Source organism: Dama dama, chromosome 16, assembly GCF_033118175.1.
Source record: "Dama dama isolate Ldn47 chromosome 16, ASM3311817v1, whole genome shotgun sequence".
In the NCBI taxonomy this organism is placed as follows: domain Eukaryota; kingdom Metazoa; phylum Chordata; class Mammalia; order Artiodactyla; family Cervidae; genus Dama; species Dama dama.
The window spans coordinates 31,693,714-31,712,085 of NC_083696.1; the positions used below are offsets into that span (position 1 = coordinate 31,693,714).

At 39.0% G+C, this 18,372-nt stretch overlaps 1 protein-coding gene across 8 annotated transcripts in view; it reads left to right on the forward strand.

Annotated features, from left to right (window-relative positions):
* TUT7 (terminal uridylyl transferase 7) overlaps positions 1–14,323 on the forward strand; it is a 59,568-nt gene extending 45,245 nt beyond the window's left edge. For 4 of the 8 annotated variants that reach the window (XM_061163713.1, XM_061163710.1, XM_061163711.1 and 1 more), the window contains exons 27-29: positions 2,845–2,921; positions 3,265–3,328; positions 13,311–14,323. In XM_061163713.1, coding sequence (XP_061019696.1) covers positions 2,845–2,921; positions 3,265–3,328; positions 13,311–13,378 — 209 coding nt within the window. In that variant the 3' untranslated portion in view covers positions 13,379–14,323. Of the gene's footprint in view, positions 1–2,844; positions 2,922–3,264; positions 3,329–5,655; positions 12,914–13,310 lie in introns of those variants that run through there. The other 4 variants (XM_061163714.1, XM_061163717.1, XM_061163718.1 and 1 more) reach the window with 4 other exon arrangements.
* Positions 14,324–18,372: the final 4,049 nt, after the last annotated feature.

Sequence of the window (18,372 nt, forward strand, 5' to 3'; positions counted from 1 at the left end):
CTCACAAGGGACATATAGCAGAATAAAATGATGTTTTATAATTATAAGGGTAAAATGTTTAAAAGAAATTAAAATAAAAGCAATAGCTAACAGGCATTGAGCACTTTCGGTGGGTCAGGCACTATTTAAGTACTTTACATGGGTAAATTCATCTAATTTTCACCAGAGCCCCGTTAACTGTGGTATTATTTTGATATCCTCAGTTACAGATGAGGCAACTGTAAACAGTATATATACATAAGATGTAATACAGTCTCATCAAAATGCCTTTTGTAGGCTACCCTTCAGAACAGCTCACTGTCTGCTTTTACTCAGAGCAAGAAGTACATGGGCATTGCCTTCCTCTTTGGTACAACAAAGTGGTGCAGGGATGCCCCTGCACTCCCCCAGCTTGGATGGATCTCTCTTTCTAGCTAGTAGCAAGTTTTAAGTTGCCAGTAGTAAGTGGAGTAAACAAAATAAGTGAAGCTCTCAAAATAGTGAAAGTAGGGAATTCCCTGGCGGTCAAGTGGTTTGAATTTGGCACTTTTACTGCCGTGGGCCCGGATTCAATCACTGGTCAGGGAACTAAGATCCTACCAAAATTTTTAAAACATAGAGCCATAATCCTGGCCATCTAGAGGGCAGCAGCCAATCAAGAGGGACAGGGGCTGTCCTGGAACAGGGATGAGGTATTATCAAGCATACAGAAAATACTAGAATCTTGGTTCCTCCAGACTGCCATGTTTTTGTATTAAATCAAGTAGTCATAATGTAAAACAAAGAGAGGAGGGGCTTCCCTGGTATCTCAGACTGCTCACTTCAGTATTCTTGCCAGGAGAATTCCAGAACAGCATGGCAGGCTACAGTCCATAGCGTCGCAAAGAGTCAGACACGACTGAGTGACTAACACACACACACACACACACACACACACAGAATTCCAGTCCATAGGGTCGCAAAGAGTCAGACACGACTGAGTGACTACCACACACACACAGAATTCCAGTCCATAGGGTCGCAAAGAGTCAGACACGACTGAGTGACTACCACACACACACACACACACACCCACACACACACACACAGAATTCCAGTCCATAGGGTCACAAAGAGTCAGACACGACTGAGTGACTAACACACACACACACACAGAATTCCAGTCCGCAGGGTCGCAAAGAGTCCGACACGACTGAGTGACTGACTAACACACAGACACACACACACACACACACACACACACACACGAGGAGAATTCCATAGGGTCGCAAAGAGTCAGACACGACTGAGTGACTACCACACACACACACACACACACACACACACAGAATTCCAGTCCATAGGGTCGCAAAGAGTCAGACACGACTGAGTGACTACCACACACACACACACACACACACAGAATTCCAGTCCATAGGGTCACAAAGAGTCAGACACGACTGAGTGACTAACACACACACACACACAGAATTCCAGTCCGCAGGGTCGCAAAGAGTCCGACACGACTGAGTGACTGACTAACACACAGACACACACACACACACACACACACACACACACACGAGGAGAATTCCATAGGGTCGCAAAGAGTCAGACACGACTGAGTGACTACCACACACACACACACACACACACACACACACACAGAATTCCAGTCCATAGGGTCGCAAAGAGTCAGACACGACTGAGTGACTACCACACACACACACACACACACACAGAATTCCAGTCCATAGGGTCACAAAGAGTCAGACACGACTGAGTGACTAACACACACACACACACAGAATTCCAGTCCGCAGGGTCGCAAAGAGTCCGACACGACTGAGTGACTGACTAACACACAGACACACACACACACACACACACACACACACGAGGAGAATTCCATAGGGTCGCAAAGAGTCAGACACGACTGAGTGACTACCACACACACACACACACACACACACACACACACACACACACAGAATTCCAGTCCATAGGGTCGCAAAGAGTCAGACACGACTGAGTGACTACCACACACACACACACACACACACACACACACACACACACACACACACACAGAATTCCAGTCCATAGGGTCACAAAGAGTCAGACACGACTGAGTGACTAACACACACACACACACAGAATTCCAGTCCGCAGGGTCGCAAAGAGTCCGACACGACTGAGTGACTGACTAACACACAGACACACACACACACACACACACACACACACACACACGAGGAGAATTCCATAGGGTCGCAAAGAGTCAGACACGACTGAGTGACTACCACACACACACACACACACACACACACACACACACACACACAGAATTCCAGTCCATAGGGTCGCAAAGAGTCAGACACGACTGAGTGACTACCACACACACACACACACACACACAGAATTCCAGTCCATAGGGTCACAAAGAGTCAGACACGACTGAGTGACTAACACACACACACACACAGAATTCCAGTCCGCAGGGTCGCAAAGAGTCCGACACGACTGAGTGACTGACTAACACACAGACACACACACACACACACACACACACACACACGAGGAGAATTCCATAGGGTCGCAAAGAGTCAGACACGACTGAGTGACTAACACACACACTAAAGAGAAGTAAAAGAGGAGTGGGGCCAAAGTATGGTGAATTTCCTCCAATAGCAATTAAAAATAATCAGCTTCTGTCTAAAGATTATGTTCTTCCGTCCCATTTCTTCTAATACATTAGAATTTTGTCCACATAATATTTTGAGTAGAGCTCTGTCACCTCAACAGAAAATCTTTCTGTGAAAATTTGAAACAGGGCCACTGTTTTCAATTTAAAGTAAGAACAAAAAGTGCTCATTTCTTTCTCAGGTCTGTCTAAATCAGATTGTGTATTTGGATCCCCTTCTTCACAAAACCCTTTGAGACCAGCTGGCACATTTGTTCAGGTAAACCTAGCTCAGACCCGAGCAGGAAACCCTCCCGTCTCTGCCTCTCCCGCAAACACTCCGTGAGTGCAAGCAGCTCTGGGCCAGGTGCTCGGGAGGGGCCGGGCAGGTCCGGCGGCTCCTCTGCCCCGCCCGCGGTGCCGTGAGCGGTGAGCTTGCTGTGCGCCGGCTGCCGGGCGTGCCTTTCGGGGGTCCTGCAGGTGTGTCTTGCTTGTCGATTAACTTGCAAAGTTCTGCCACCCACATGCCTAATTTCAGCTCTCCTTGGATTTGGTTACAGTTTTCAGACTGTTTCGGATGCTGTTCCTTTCGACTTTGTAAACCAGTCTATTTCATTTTTTAGGCAGTGCTTTTACATGAAGACCAAAAGAAACAAAAAACATCTATATTTTTGAGTCCCCAGTCAGGTATGTGGGTTTTTAAAAAAACAAATGTGTGTTATTTTATTTACTGCATAGTGTACCACATGCCTTTTGAGGCACTTCCTTTAAATAAGTGGTTTTAACAGAGATTGGACATCAGAATAACTTGGGGAGCTTTTAAAAATAGACTTGCCCTGCCCCTACCTTCATTTCCTAAATCAGATTCTTCGAGGGTTAGGCTTAGGCCTGTGTTTTTTTTTTTAATGTTCTAGGTGATTCTTATACCATCCTTGAATAGGAACCATAGTCTCTAATTATTTGTTCCTCTTCTACACATTTTGTTTCTGCTTTGAAATTGCCACTGTCTTGTCAGCAGTATATTCTCCTCATGGAGATTATTTGCCACCAAAGAAAGAAAGTAATCGTGTGCCTGAACACTCTCTCTCAACTATGTCATTTACTGGTTCCTTCAACAAATATTAAGCCACACCTTCCACCCACCCACCCCCTCCAAGTGCGGTGTGTGGGCCTAAATACTGAAGATAAAAGCCCCTTCTCTCATTTACTCTGCCTTCTTGTCAGAAAAGAGACAGACATATTTCATGCAGCGATAGATGTTAAGAAATATAAAGAAGGAAAAGGAAAAGAGAATGTTGGGAAGGAGGCAGCCTCTGATAAAGTAATATTTCAGCAAAGAATCAAAGTGAAAGGAAGAAGCAAGTCGAGAAGAACTTGGATTTAGACTCTTACAACAGAGCTGAAAACAGTTTTGTCCCGAGTGGCGACACTAAGCCAGATGAGGGAGAAGAGGGTGACTGGGGGTGAGGTCAGGGTACACGGCGGTGGGTCACACAACCCCTTCAGCAGTGGGAGGGATGGGTTTTTTCCTCTATGTGAGATGGGCAGCTGTTGGAGGCAAAGGAGTGGTGTCATCTGAATTGTCAAAAGGTTCACTATGGCTGCTGAGGAGGCAGGGGTGAAAACCCAACAAGGAGGCTCCTTCTGTAGTTAGAGAAGAGATGAGGACAGCTTGGACATGGGTGGAAGGGATGGAGGAAGTGAGGCCTGCTCATGTTCTGGAGACTTTAAAGGTCGGGCTGACATGATCGTTGAAGAGTTGGATGATAAGGCATGACAGAAAATGCTGAGATTTTGAGACTCAGAGGTGACACTGTGATTTTTCTGTTCTGAGCAGCTAGAAGAGTGAAGTTTTAATTTCCTGTGCTGGGGAACCATCAGGAAGAACAGGCTATGGGGAGAAATAGAGTTCAGCTTTAAATGTATAAGTTTTAAGAGACCTGCTAGATATTGTGGTAGAGGTGTTGAATAGCCAAGTAGATATAGGAAGGAGCCTGGCATTTAGAGCAGAAGTCCAGTCTGCAGATAAAAATTTGAGGATGATCAGTATGTAATTGATGGTAGTTAAGCCCTGGATCTGACTGCAATCACTTAGGAAATACATGCAGAAAGAAAAGAGAAAAGCATGTAGAGGCTTAGGCAAAATAAACCAAGGAGACAGACACACACCCTCAGAAAAAAATGTTTAACAGTAGGGATGGAGAAGCAGCGAGTTTGATCTTTTAATGGAGCTTTAATGGAGAAAGTGCCTCGAAGAGGGGGCAGTTGGCTTTGTGCAAATTGCTTCTGATAGGTCTGTTCAACGAGGACTGAGAATGCAGCATTTTATTTGGCAACACAGAAGTCCCTCACTGTGACTTTGAAAAGAGTCATTTCTTTGAAATAGGGGGCCAAAAAACCTGCTTGTAGGGAGTTGTGCTGAGAAGTGCTGAAAGAATTGTAGGGTACCTGACCTCAGCTATGGCTCCGTGCCAGGGACCCCATCCCTACCCAGTCCCCCCAGGCCCAAGGATAGATGCTAAAAGGGAGGGGAAAATAGGATGCTATGAAGGCCTTTCTTGGTGTTTCAAGAGTAGTTTTAATCCTGAAATAGAAGGGAGAAATTTGAGGGGTAAAAGAAAAATCAAAGTAACTAACATATAATGGATCACTTTTTCAGCTTTTTTTTTTTTAAGGGGATGAAACTATAATACATGATGCAAACAGCTGGCCTTTAGACACTTAACTAGTTTTGTTTAATATCTCTTTCTCTTCTCTGCTCTAATTTTCAGTAAAGTAGGATTAAAGAAGGGAAATTGTTTAAAAAATAGAGCTTGTGTACTCTTTTTAACTTGATTGTATAGTTGATGAGAAAAGTTCAAGTTTTTGAACTTAAAGCTTCATTGATAAAACCTGACAGTTTCATATATATTGTAAAACAAGCCACCTATTTTGTGGTCAGCTTTTACGTGTTGTATGTTATTGCTAAGGTGCAAACAGTGTTTGCTTGTAGATTGGAGCTATGCCTGTGTTAGTTACAGAGAATGAAGAGGCCAAGCCGTCTGTCCCATCAGGTGTCAGTTTCTGAGAGAGAGCACTCCCAGAACCTTGGCAGCCTCCCCAGCCCCGCAGCAGATAGAGCTCTTCCCTGCTGTCGCCAGCCCAGGCTGCAACAAGCCAGGGCGCAGTGGTCTCACCCTGGGAAAGCTAACGAAGCTCCAGGTGAAGGGCATTTGGCCGTCTCTACTTCGAATGTTAACAAGGAAAATAAATTGAATTATTAAATTATTTAAGTACTTCTGTTTCTATTAGTACCAAGATGAATTATCTCAAGTATATAAAATGATCTACTTAGAAATAGGCCTTTATTTTTATAATATGTGAATACTTTACAGTTGTGTTTTTTTAATGATTGGGAAAACCATTTGAAATGGCATCAAGTTTCTCTACAATCAGACTGAGGTAGAATGTCGCAAAGAGAAACAGAAATCTTCAAAGAATTACCACCCTTACCCAAAAGGGGATCATGGTATCCATGAAAGGTGAAGACATAGGAGATTCTGTAAGAACAGGCAAGAGCAGCTCTTTCCTGGGAAGGTTTTGTAATTGTTCTCAGTGGAATGCATGGACTTAAAAATAAGAAAAGTTCTACTGGGAAAACCCTCAAAATGAAATGGAGCAAAATGAGAATGGGGTCTGTTCTGAGAGGATTTGATAGTGGGAGTGGCCATGAAACATGGATGAGGAGATTGACAAGCTGCTCTGGAAGCTCCTTCAGCAAATGAGAGTGGATGGGAGAGTGTGGGGCTGTTTCCCATAGATCCTCTGAGAGTTTGAAGGTCACATAGTTACCAGATGTAAAGAAGCGAAAAGACTGTTGTCTTTACAAGCTTCAGCCTTGAATAGGTATTTCCAGAACACTTTACTTAAGAAAATACTGGTCCTTGCTTAGTTGCGATTTGTTTTGTCAAAGGTAAGATGTTTATGAATACCAGCTTTGCCGTCAGATTGCGCGGTGTGATTTGTAGCTTTGTGATCTTATCCTCCATTGCTTCAGTTTCCTCATCTGTTAAATGGGATAATAATAATACTTATCTTATAGGACAGTTGCAAAATCTATGCAAAAGCACTTAGAACAGTACCTGATGCTGTGAGAGCCTCTGCTGGTGGGCGCCGATGGCGTTTGGTGTCCTGCAGGACATCTGTCATCATTGCTTCTGCTAAAGATTTTATGCATCTTGAAAGTAAAATTTTAAGTGGGGGAAAAGTACAGATGTTAGACATATACCTAGAAATGGCAATACCAATTGACAGTAGGTTAGGATTTCAGTAAATTATCTTCTGAGTGAAAGATTTACGTATTTATAAATCTTTTTAATAACCATAAAACTTAAGCTTACTACAGAAAAAAAAAGTTATTGCAATAAAGTTTGCTTTCTACCAGAAAAAAAAATTTATAAGTGGTTAAAACTTATCTTTTCTAATAAACTCCTCAAGTTAATGACAACTATTAATACTGTCAAATTTATCCATGAAAAATTTACACAAGTTATGTATGTTGTTATGTGAAATGTCTCAACATTAAGTAGGATTAAGTTTCCAGAAAGCTCTTCCTTTTCACAGACTTTATCTGTGATGCATGGGTGGTTTCCTGAGGAGAACCTGCTAGTGTGTACAGCCCCTGCTCTTCGGCAATAGCTGAATTGACCTTAGAAGAAAGAGGTGAGCTCCTCTGAGCTCCAGGTGTCCCGTTTATAAAATTGGCAATAGCACCATCTGTCTTGTGCTGCTGAGGTTAAAGCAGCCACCCACATCCGAGTTCTCATCCAAGTTCTCTTTCCTCTCCTGATACTTCCTCCGTTCCACTAAGCTACATACGGTTCTTGACTCTCAAATGAGACAGCAGTAGATGGGAAATCCCACGAGTTTCCTTGCTCTCGATTCCTCCCTCCGTCACATACACACAGCTAACAGTGCCTTCGATGTTCAGTAAGTTTCATTGATGAGAGGTGGACTCATTTTGACAGAGTAAAGAAAAGTGGGAGAGTGATCAAGAACATGAGCTTTAAAGTCAGACTTACTCTGGCTTGACATCCAACCCAGTCATTTACTAGCTCCATTACCTCTGTCCAGTTAGTGAGCCTCTCTGCCTCAGTGTCCTTGTCCATAAACTGGGGCTAATATCTCACAGGGCAACTGTAAGGATTAGTTTCATATATGTAAAGCCCTTAACACCGTATCTGGCACACATCACTTGATAAATTATTACTACTCTTATTGCTGTAGTGAACAGAAAGTCTCCAACTATGCTCTGACTGTCTAACTTCTAGGACAAATATATAACAGAAGTTTCTAACAAAAGAGTATGTGGAGATTGAAGAACCATAGTCACAAACTGTATGAGAATCTCAAGAAACTAACATTTGTCTATTTCTTAATCCTCTACTGTTTTTGGAAAGAAAATTACTTTTCAAAAGAAACTACCTCTGTGTCTTTGTTTATTCCATTTTAATCCAAGGGTTTGAAATCTTAAATATTGGAGATGCTATAAGAGATTGGTGAATATCTTTTCTCCTTTATGATAATGTATACTTTTTTCCTTGACCAGGATGTTAAAGCTTACTTATTAAAAAACAAAAGCACAGTGGTCTTTATGATAGTAAATTTAAAATAATAGAAGCACTTTTTGAAAACCATATGGGAAGATCTTATTATCAGTGAATATATAGATTATTGTTTTTCATACCCTTCTTGATATTCCAATATATGAACATACATTATGTATTTAACCATTCTTTATTAATGGAACTAGTGCTTTTCAAATATTTGTTATATCAGTGTCTTCAAAACTTTTTTGCTTGCATACTCGCTCCCAAAATGTTGAACCACCCATATATCTCCTTGTATGTGTTTAAGTTGACATCTAAGTTTTTTGTCATAGTTGCAAAACATGTAATTTCTGGAGGTTTTTTTGGAAAATATTGGCATTTTAAAAACAAAACTTTTAAATCAGTCTTTTTAAATGTATCAAATGAAATATAAATATTATTGCAGAAATTTTACATCTTTTTTTTTCTCCTTGAATTCTTTTGTTTCACTTCCATGGAATTTTATCTTAAGATGATATATTTTTATCATATATATTTCAAGCATTTTATTGACTGGCCGCAAAAGTGTTCATATAAATTGAATTTTTCAGCTTTTTGTTAAATCTCAAAGTGTAAAAATGTCTTCTAAATTGTTTATAGTTATTAGAAGAATATAATTGACCAAAACCAATGTTACAAATTTTGATTAAAAATTGCTTCCTATGTTTACTTACTGAAAATGACTTTCATTTAATTAGATGAGACTTTTATCCCATGCATTCATTTATTTTCAGAGTAGTACTACTTAATGCACAAATGAAACAGTGAATCATTTCTCTTCCTAATCTTTTGTTTTATACTTCATAAACATTGTGAAACCTCATTAGTCTTTATAATAGCAAATTACAAGGAATAGAAATAAGTCTTGGAGTCTGGGAAGGGAAGATACAACAGTGCCACTCAGTTGTTTTCATTCCTTTTTAATCAAATCACCGAAAAATCACATAAATCGTATCATCAGAACTTATTCTGATGGTTATCAACTACCAGTTAATTTTATGAAAGCTAAAAATTTGGGTTTTTATTAGATGTATTCACATGTTGCTACAGATCCCAGCATTTTGTGTGCTTCTCTGCCTCCCAAGGCTTTTTCTTTTTCACTTAGGGTAATGTGCCACATTAAGAGGTGAATGGTTATAACACACGTGTCTCTCTCTGTCTTGTGAAAGGGTAAAGAGAAAGTGGTATGATTCCTGAGAACCACCCCAAAACCTGGGCGACAAAGACATTCTCAAAAAGAACTCAGATAAAAATTGAAGCACTGTGGTCAACTCTCTCAAAACTCAACCCACTTGTCCTCTTAAGCTATTCAGGAATAGCTTAATACCATGTACCCAAGGTTGAAGACCACTGTCTATATAAAACACTGCAATGTCAGTTTGCATATTTGTCTAGTTATTTCCTCAGGATAAATTCCCACTTAGGAGAATAATAGGTTTAAAAGTAACCATATTTTGACAGCGATACCAATAATGCCACATTGTGATTGTGGACAGTTTCAGAGAGTCAGTCACAATTTTCCCATACCCTTGCTTCATTTAGGATAGTCTTTTTTGCCAGTCTGCTTGAAGTTCTGTTCTTGCCATTGAATTCTAACAATTTTCCACATTTTCATTTGTATTTCTTCATGTTACATCTTGGTATTTTTGAGTATTCATTTTTGTCTTTAGTTCTTTCTACTTAGAAATTTATTCATGCTTTGTCAAATATGTTATAGTATCCATCATCATCACCAGTTTATTATTCTTTCAACCTCATTTATGATTTATTTTGCCATGGATACATTTGTTTTAGTAGTTTGAGCTAGCCAACTGTATGGTAGTTTCAAGTCATGCTTACACATTTTTAAGAATTTCATGTTCTTCCCCCAGATTACATAAAAATTCATATTTTATTTATAGTAGTTTTATCTTTTTTTCTTGACCGAACCGTGCAGCATGCAAGTTCTTAGTTCCCAACCAGGGGATCAAACCCTGCAGTGGAAGCACAGAGTCCCAACCACTGAAGCAGGGAAGTCCCATAGTTTTATCTTTTTGTGTGTGAATTTTTTTACATGAAGCTTCTTCAGGTATGTTGAGATTTTTATATACATAGATACACACACACCCATATATATATATATATATATATATATATGTATGTATGTATGTATGTATACAGGGGACTACATGTTTAAGTGATAAGTAATAAAACTAAAAGTATTCTTAGAACTGTTTCTTAACATTTGGGCAAAAAATTTTTTAAAGATCTAAATAATATAACAACTACTCATCTACTAGAGAATTGGCCTTATTTTTTCATATTTTCTTTTCAGTCATTTATTATTAATAAGAATTCAGGTACCCGTTCTTTTTTAAACTCTTAATATGTATCCTTTAACATGTATATACTTTAATATACGTATCCTTGGTGAATTTTTAAACTTAAATGACTCACACTGTATAATATGAATGTTTTACAACTTGCCTTTTATATCTAACAATGATTTTGAAATTTATATATGTTGTATATGGATTTAGTCTCTTTACAGTATTGCATCGTATGAATACAGAATATTTTATGTAAACATCACCTAGTACATGAGCATTTAGATTATGTCTGGTGTTTTGCTGTTATAAGCAGTGTTGTAGTGAACACTCTTCTGTGTGTCTTCTTGAGCATATTTGAGAGATTCTATAGGATTTGAGTATTTGAGCATTTTCATATGTGCATATTTGCCTTTTCAACTTAAATACTGTCAGATACCCCCTAATTGGCTGAAACAGTTACCACTTACATCAACAGTGTTTATTCATACAAATATGATGAGTGAAAAAATACTGTGGTTTTCTAATAGATATATATATATATATTTTTTTTTTTTACTCTGGTGATGCTAAGCACCTTTTTATATGCTTACTGGCTGTGAATACCATGTATTTATTATTACATACATTCTAAATGTTTTCTTCCAGTATATCTTGCCTTGTACCACTTCAGTTTTTAATTTTGAGATAATTAGATGATTGGTTTTCCCTGATTAGTTTTCATGGATATGTGATTCATGATTTTAGGGTTGTCTTTCAGAAATTTTTCCCTCACCTGAAGTTGTAAAGATATCCATCTGTATTTTTTTTCTAATAGCTTTAAAACTTTATTTTTCTTATTTAGATCTTTATTCTATCTGGTTGTATGTAGAATATGAGGTACTGATGTAAATTTTTGTCCCTTAAGTGAAAAGCCTTTCCTCAGTACTTCATGAAGTTTAGAATGTCAAAGACATTGACCAATAGACAATTTTTGACCAATAGACAATCTGTGGTATGAATATAGTATTTATACTCATAGAGTGCTTTGATTCTTCCTGCCATATCACTGATTTTTCACTGAGTTGACTCTCAGGATATCTTGCTTTGGAAAGTTTGCTTTTGAGGGGGCATAAGTTTGTTTGCATACTTAATAAGTTGACTTTGGACATTTTAGAAAGTATAGTTTAGACAAATTGAAAGTAAAAGCCATTTATACTTGTCCCATTTTAAAGCATTAACTATTATTTCAGTTTTGGAGATAAAATCTTCTCATCTTTTTACATCAATGTAATGATAATAGTTAGCATTGATTGAGCACTTTCTGTGTGCCAGGTACTGTTCAGTTGTTTTACCTATATTAATTTATTTAATCTTCACAGTAACTCCAAGGGGATAGGTATTATTGTCTTCATTTTACAGATAACCAAAATGAGGCAATACGTATTTGATTAGTGGTGTTTTTCAAATGTGTTTTTTTTATTAATTTTTAGTTTTAATGAAAATACTATTCATGAGGATTTATAACCTTCATTTTTCATGTTATTAATTATCCTTCTCTGCATACCTAATATGTTATTGTGTTTATAATTAGGCATATCACAAGTTCTGGACATTTGTGTTATTTGCATGCTTTACAAGGTTTCTGTGGTTTATATGAATATTCCGTTAGCAAAATTTCTGCACACCTAGCTGTCCTTCTGCTCTTCCTTCAGCAGTTAGTGGTTAAGAATTGATACCTTGTTTTACTTTGCATTTCTTTGATTACCCACTGATATTGATTAATTTTTATCTACTTACATACTTTTTTTTCTCTTTCATATGTTGCTTTTTCTTTCACCAGCTGTCTATTAGTGTTTGTCTTTTTTCTATGAATTTGTAATTTCTTTAGTGCTAAGAATAGAAAGCCCTTTTAATAAGTAAAGCATAATGCGGTATACTTAGGAAACTCTTTCCCCACTCCAAAATATTCACTACTTCTTACACTTTGACTCTCTCATATTTAATTCTATAATTCATTTGAAATTAGGTAAGGAGGAAAGGTATGATGTGAGGAAGGAAACTTATCTATCCCTTTCCTTCCAAAATTACTTGTTTGACACAATACCAGTTAGTGAACAATCCATACTTTCCACCATTGGCTTGAAATGTGTATAATCAATGTGTGTATATCCTTTGCTAGATACTACTTTCTTGTAAGTGATCACTTAAGAATTTGTCAATTTCCTTGTTTCATTGAACTGCTTGTTTTGACTCCAGAACAAAATCTATTAACTGTTCTGTGGTGTGCATGTAATTAGCAGTCCTCATTTCTGTCCTTCAGCTGTAAATACAATAAATTTCCTTTTTTTTCTTTTAAATCAATAAGTTATGGCTACCATGTCACCACTCACAGCTTCATGTCTGCAGAGTAATGACACGAGATATTTATTTCTGACCAAAGAATTCTTTGGAGTTTATTCTGTTTGGTTGCAGATGCAAAGCAGAGCTTTAAAAAGTTCTCCTGGCCTCTGTACCAGTATGAGGTGAGCGTGCATGTCATAACGTGACGTCACTCTAGCAGCTCATCTGCATTTAGAAAGAATATGACGAGGCTTCTGTTATACCTTTTCATACCTAGCCAGATGACTTGATTCAAAACAAGTGCCGAGTATGAAGTTTCTGTAAATACTAACCGTAAGAAGTAGTTGTATAGCGTTTACGATGAAGTGAGGCCTGTTTCATTTATGTTGGGTTTTGTTTTTTCCCCTCCTCTAGGTAGCCTTTCCAGTAAATATATGACTCAGGGAAAAGCCTCAGCGAAGAGGACCCAGCAGGAATCATGAGGGAAGGAAAATGCCGCCTTCTAAATGGCCACTCAGGCGTCCCATTCACTTTGAAAATTAGGTTCATTTTACAGGACACAGCAGCATAGATCAGGCTTCAACTTAACATTTAAGGGAAATGTCAGATTTTTTTTAACTTAATGAAATTGTTAATGAGGAAAAAAATGTTTAATACAGTCTTACCTACTACAGATCCCTACAGATTTAAGGATTTCAATAGAAAGCCATGATGTATGTATTTAAGACAGGTTTTAAAAAAAAAAAAAATGTAACTATGGGCCAGTATTCATTGAATACAATTTCAAGCTTTTTAATTATTTCAAAGCACACTAAAAATAGTGGGCTGATAAACTCCAAGTAAATTAATCCTTTTTTTCCTTTATAAATCCTTTTTGTTTGTTTTGAAGAGGGGAAATTATATTTATTGTTGTCAACTGAATCCTTGTGTGAAAGCGTGTCAAACGTGTGAACTGCTACTGCTGTATTTACAATTTACAAACCTTATTTTATTGATATTTGTAGAATTGATAACATGAACATGAATTACCACCTATTATGTGAGCCTCCTACGGATGAGCAGTGCCACTGAAGGGCTTTTAGTTTTTTTCCCTCTCTAATTTTAAATTGACATATAACTACTATGATCGTAAAAATGAAGTAAGGAAAACAAGAGTCCTGTTTGCTGCTAAAAACATTTGCAAAGGAAAAATGACAAAATAAAAGTAATTTTTACTTTTTATGATACTCCGAAATCAGGGTGGATGACTTTTAAAATCCCTGATGATTAAAGAGGCTGTCTCTGCCAATCACAAGTTTGATTGGTATCATTTAGATCTGACTGGAGCCTTCACAGAACTGTTTCTCTAATTCACGAGCCCTTCGAAAGTGGTCAGAACCATGCCTCGGATTATCATTTTGAAATAAAATCAAGATTTCAACCTGTAATTTTATCCACCTTACTTTCCAGTGAGAGTCCTAGGTTTCATGAGGAAACCAGGTGAAGGATTAAGGGCTCTACGCCCCTTTATCCCACGCTGCATCTCCACGTGCTCGTCTGTCTGGTGGTCACTGACAGCCAGCACCTGCCAAGCCCCGGGAGTGTGCAGACGAGCCGCACAGACTTAAGGGCAGGGATGCATAGGGAGGGCTGCTGGGGGTGCTTGCTGGGCAAGCGTTCCCAGATAGAAGAGCGCTCGAAAGTAGCACACCTGTATGCTTTTCTTTTAAACAAATTCCTTGAAGACATTTTCCACCTAAAGAAGAATCATATCAAAATTAACTTTATTTATTTGGGTTGGGGGCCTTCCCAGAGGACTCAGTGGGTAAAGAATCAGCCTGCAGTGCAGGAGACGTGGGTTCGATCCCTGGGTCAGGAAGATCCCCTGGAGGAGGGCATGGCAACCCACTCCAGTAATCTTGCCTGGAGAATCCCATGGACAGAGGAGCCTGGTGGGCTGCAGTCCACAGGGTCGCAAAGTCTGACACAACTAAAGCCACTGAGCCTGCACACGCACGCACATTTATTTTTTTGGCTGCGAGGCTCTGCAAAGTCAACTGGACATAAAATTCTCTTCACTTTCTTTGAAAAGATTTGATACCATTCTGTTGTCTTCTGGCATAGTCACAGAAGACTACAGCCAACCTTATTTTTGTTCCCTTATAGGTTTTATTTTTCTGTGTGGATGCTTCTGTGTTTATTTCTCCTTATACCTTTTGTATCAAACAAAGGTTTGACATTAACTTTTGTCTGAAACAAAAGTGAATCCAGTGTCTCTTCCCACCTAAGTTTTGTTTGTTTTAGAATATATCTTTTTCATAATTTTATTTCTCAGAAATATTTTTTTTCTCAGATGCCTCTCCCAATCATCTCTTTCCTTTCTTTTGGGAAAACTTGTCAAGCTTGATCTCCACATGACTAGCTTGATTTTTAGTGTCATTCTGCCATTCATTTCTCACATCAATTTTTTATTACTGTACTTTTAATTTTCTTGAACTTACCTAGCCTACCACCCATCACCTTCCTGTTCCTGTCTTTTAGTTTTTTCTTATTATCTTCCTTCTCAGGATGCCATATTTTCATATATCCTTTTAAGAATGTTAAAAAGTTCCCTACATTTTATTCTGATTCCTAGAGTAGATTCTGTCCAGTGAATTTGATAGCTTCGGGTTCAGTTTTTCAACTCCTCACACTGACTCCGTGGGGCAGTGACGAGTGCTTGCCTGCAGACCTGGACAATGTGCTGCCCTTGGTTCTTCACTCCCTCTGCTTGGGTGCTGGTCACAGCCCCCTCTTAGCACCCCAGCCAGGGGACAGGTACATCTGTTCCATGCTGAGTCCAGGTTCCAGGGCGTGGCTATCTTGCAAATGCAGCTGGCCTATCTCCTACAAGCTCCAAAAGTGCCCCGCTACCAGGGTTCTCCCTTCCTCTTCCTCTCAAAAACAAACGAAAATATCGAAATCCATTTTCATACCCCCAGTCTACACTTTTTAATCTCTTGCTGAGTGTTTACAGTAACAGCACTATGCACAGTCAGAGGTACTATTAAGGTGTTCTGAGATACTTCAATTTATTTAAAATAAATAAATATATATATATAAAACCCTAGTGGAAAAAATCCTGTGTAGCTAAGTCAATAGGGTTCATGTTATAGGCAGAAAATTGTTGAAAAAGCTAACAATTTAACAAATCTCTCTAAAACTACAAAGATGTGCTCAGTACTTATTTTTTCTTCGAAAGACGGCTTATTTGGATAGCTGCAGTCAAGAATTTAGCACGCTTTGCACTGACTGGAATTCTCTGCTTAATTAGGTTCTGGCTCTGCCATTTTTCCAGCTGAAGAGTGTAGCAAATCCCCCTGACCTCTAAGCAGTTCATTTTCCTTGCCTGCAAAATGGAAATCATACCTGCCCTTCCACAATAGTGAGGATCCAGTGCCTTCTTACCCAGAGGATACTTTAATGTATAGAACCCTGAAATGAAATCCTGAAGTGCAGTGTTGAACATTTCCCCGTTGTAAGGTTTTAACCTATTACTGGAAATCTAGACATGGTTATACCTTGCAACCACTTCCAGCAGTTCCCACACATGCCTCATCTTGACCCCACAGAACAGCTGCTGCTCTGAGATAAGCACACAGTTTTTACATAGTCATGAAGACACTCTTCTAACGCGTCGGTTTCTTTCAGGGATCTGTACCAGTTGCAGATAACATGAGGTATACCTCATCCACTGACAAGCAGATTATGTGATTGAGCATGTACATGCAAAACAGCCAACAAGTTAAAAACTGAGTTGTTTAGTCCAGTTGCTAAGTCGTGTCTCACTTTTTGACCCCGTGAACTGCAGCACACCAGGCTCCCCTGTCCTTCACTGCCTCCCAGAGTTTGCACAAATTCATGTCCACTGAGTTGGTGATAGTATCTAAAAACTGAGTAGTGTGTACTAAATATTAGGTTGGTGAAAAAGTACTTGTGATGTTGGACCTTGAATTTTAAATTATTATAACTAGGCTCAAACATCTTTATTAATCAGAATAGAAACCATTAAAATCAATGCAGTTTTGCCAACAAGAAGTAAGTTTGTTTACTCCTGTAGCATAAAAATCCATCCTTTGGGCTTTGATGAACTCTTGCAAAGCATTTTCTGCATCCTACAGGTTGTGTAAGTGTTTTCCCTGCAAAAAGTTGTCAAGATGCTTGAAGAAGTAGTTGGTTGCTGAGAGGTCAGGTGAATGTGGTAGATGAGGCAAAACTTCCTAGCCCAATTTGTTCAACTTTTGAAGTACTGGTTGTGTGACACGCATTGGCATGGGGAAGAACTGGGTGCTTTCCTGTTGACCAGTGCTGACTGCAAGTGGCTGTAGACGTCGCAGTTTTCAGTGCCTCTCATCATTTGCTGAGTATACTTCTCAGATGTAATGGTTTCACCAGAATTCAGAAAGCTGTAGTGGATTAGACCGACAGCAGACCACCAAACTGACCGTGACCCTTTTTTTGGTGCAAGTTTGCTTTGGAGCTTCTAGGTCAAACCACTGAGCTAGTCAGCCGCTGGTTGTATAAAATCCACTTTTCATCGCACCTCACAATCTGATCCAGAAATGGTTCGGTACAGTTGCATCGAATAAGAGAGGACGACACTTCAAAGAGATGATCTTTTTTTATTTGCAGTCAGCTCCTGTGGCACCCACTTACCGAGTTTTTTCACCTTTCCAATTTGTTTTAATGCAAAACAACCATAGAATGATTGATGTTGAGTTCTTGGGCAACATTTCATATAATTTTAAGAGGATCAGCTTTGATAATGCTCTCAATTGGTCATTGTCAGCTTCTGATTGCTGGCCACTGCATTCCTCATCTTCAAGGCTCTGGTCTCCTTTGCAAAACTTCTTGACTCACCACTGCCCTGTATGTTTGTTAGCAGTTCCTGGGCCAAAAAGGTGGTGGTGTTGAGAGCTGTCTCTGGTGCTTTATGACCCATTTTAAACTCAAATAAGAAAGTCGCTCAAATTTGCTTTTTGCCTAACATCATTTTCATAGTCTAAAATCAGCATGTAGTTAAGTCATTAGCAAAAAACATAAAGTGAGAAATGCACATTAAAATGGTATATAACATAACCACATTTAAGAATGTATCCCAATATCAAATGGCAGATTTCAATAATATAAAACCGCAAACACTTTTGCACCAACCTAAAAGAAAGCTTCCCAGTTGGCCCTAATGGTAAAGAACCGCTTGCAAATACAGGAGAAGACAGAAGAGATGGGGCTTTGATCCCTGGGGCTCCCCTCCAGGAAGATCCCCTGGAGGAGAGCATGGCAAGGCTTTTTTTAAACTTTTTTATTAACCAACTTTACTTTTTAGAGCAGGCTTAGGTTCAAGGTAAAACTGAGCAGAACGCAGAGTTCCCTTAAGTGTGGTGCAGTGCCCCAACCTCCACCACTGTCCACATGCCGTACCAGAGTGGGACATTTGTTACAGTCCACGAACCCACAG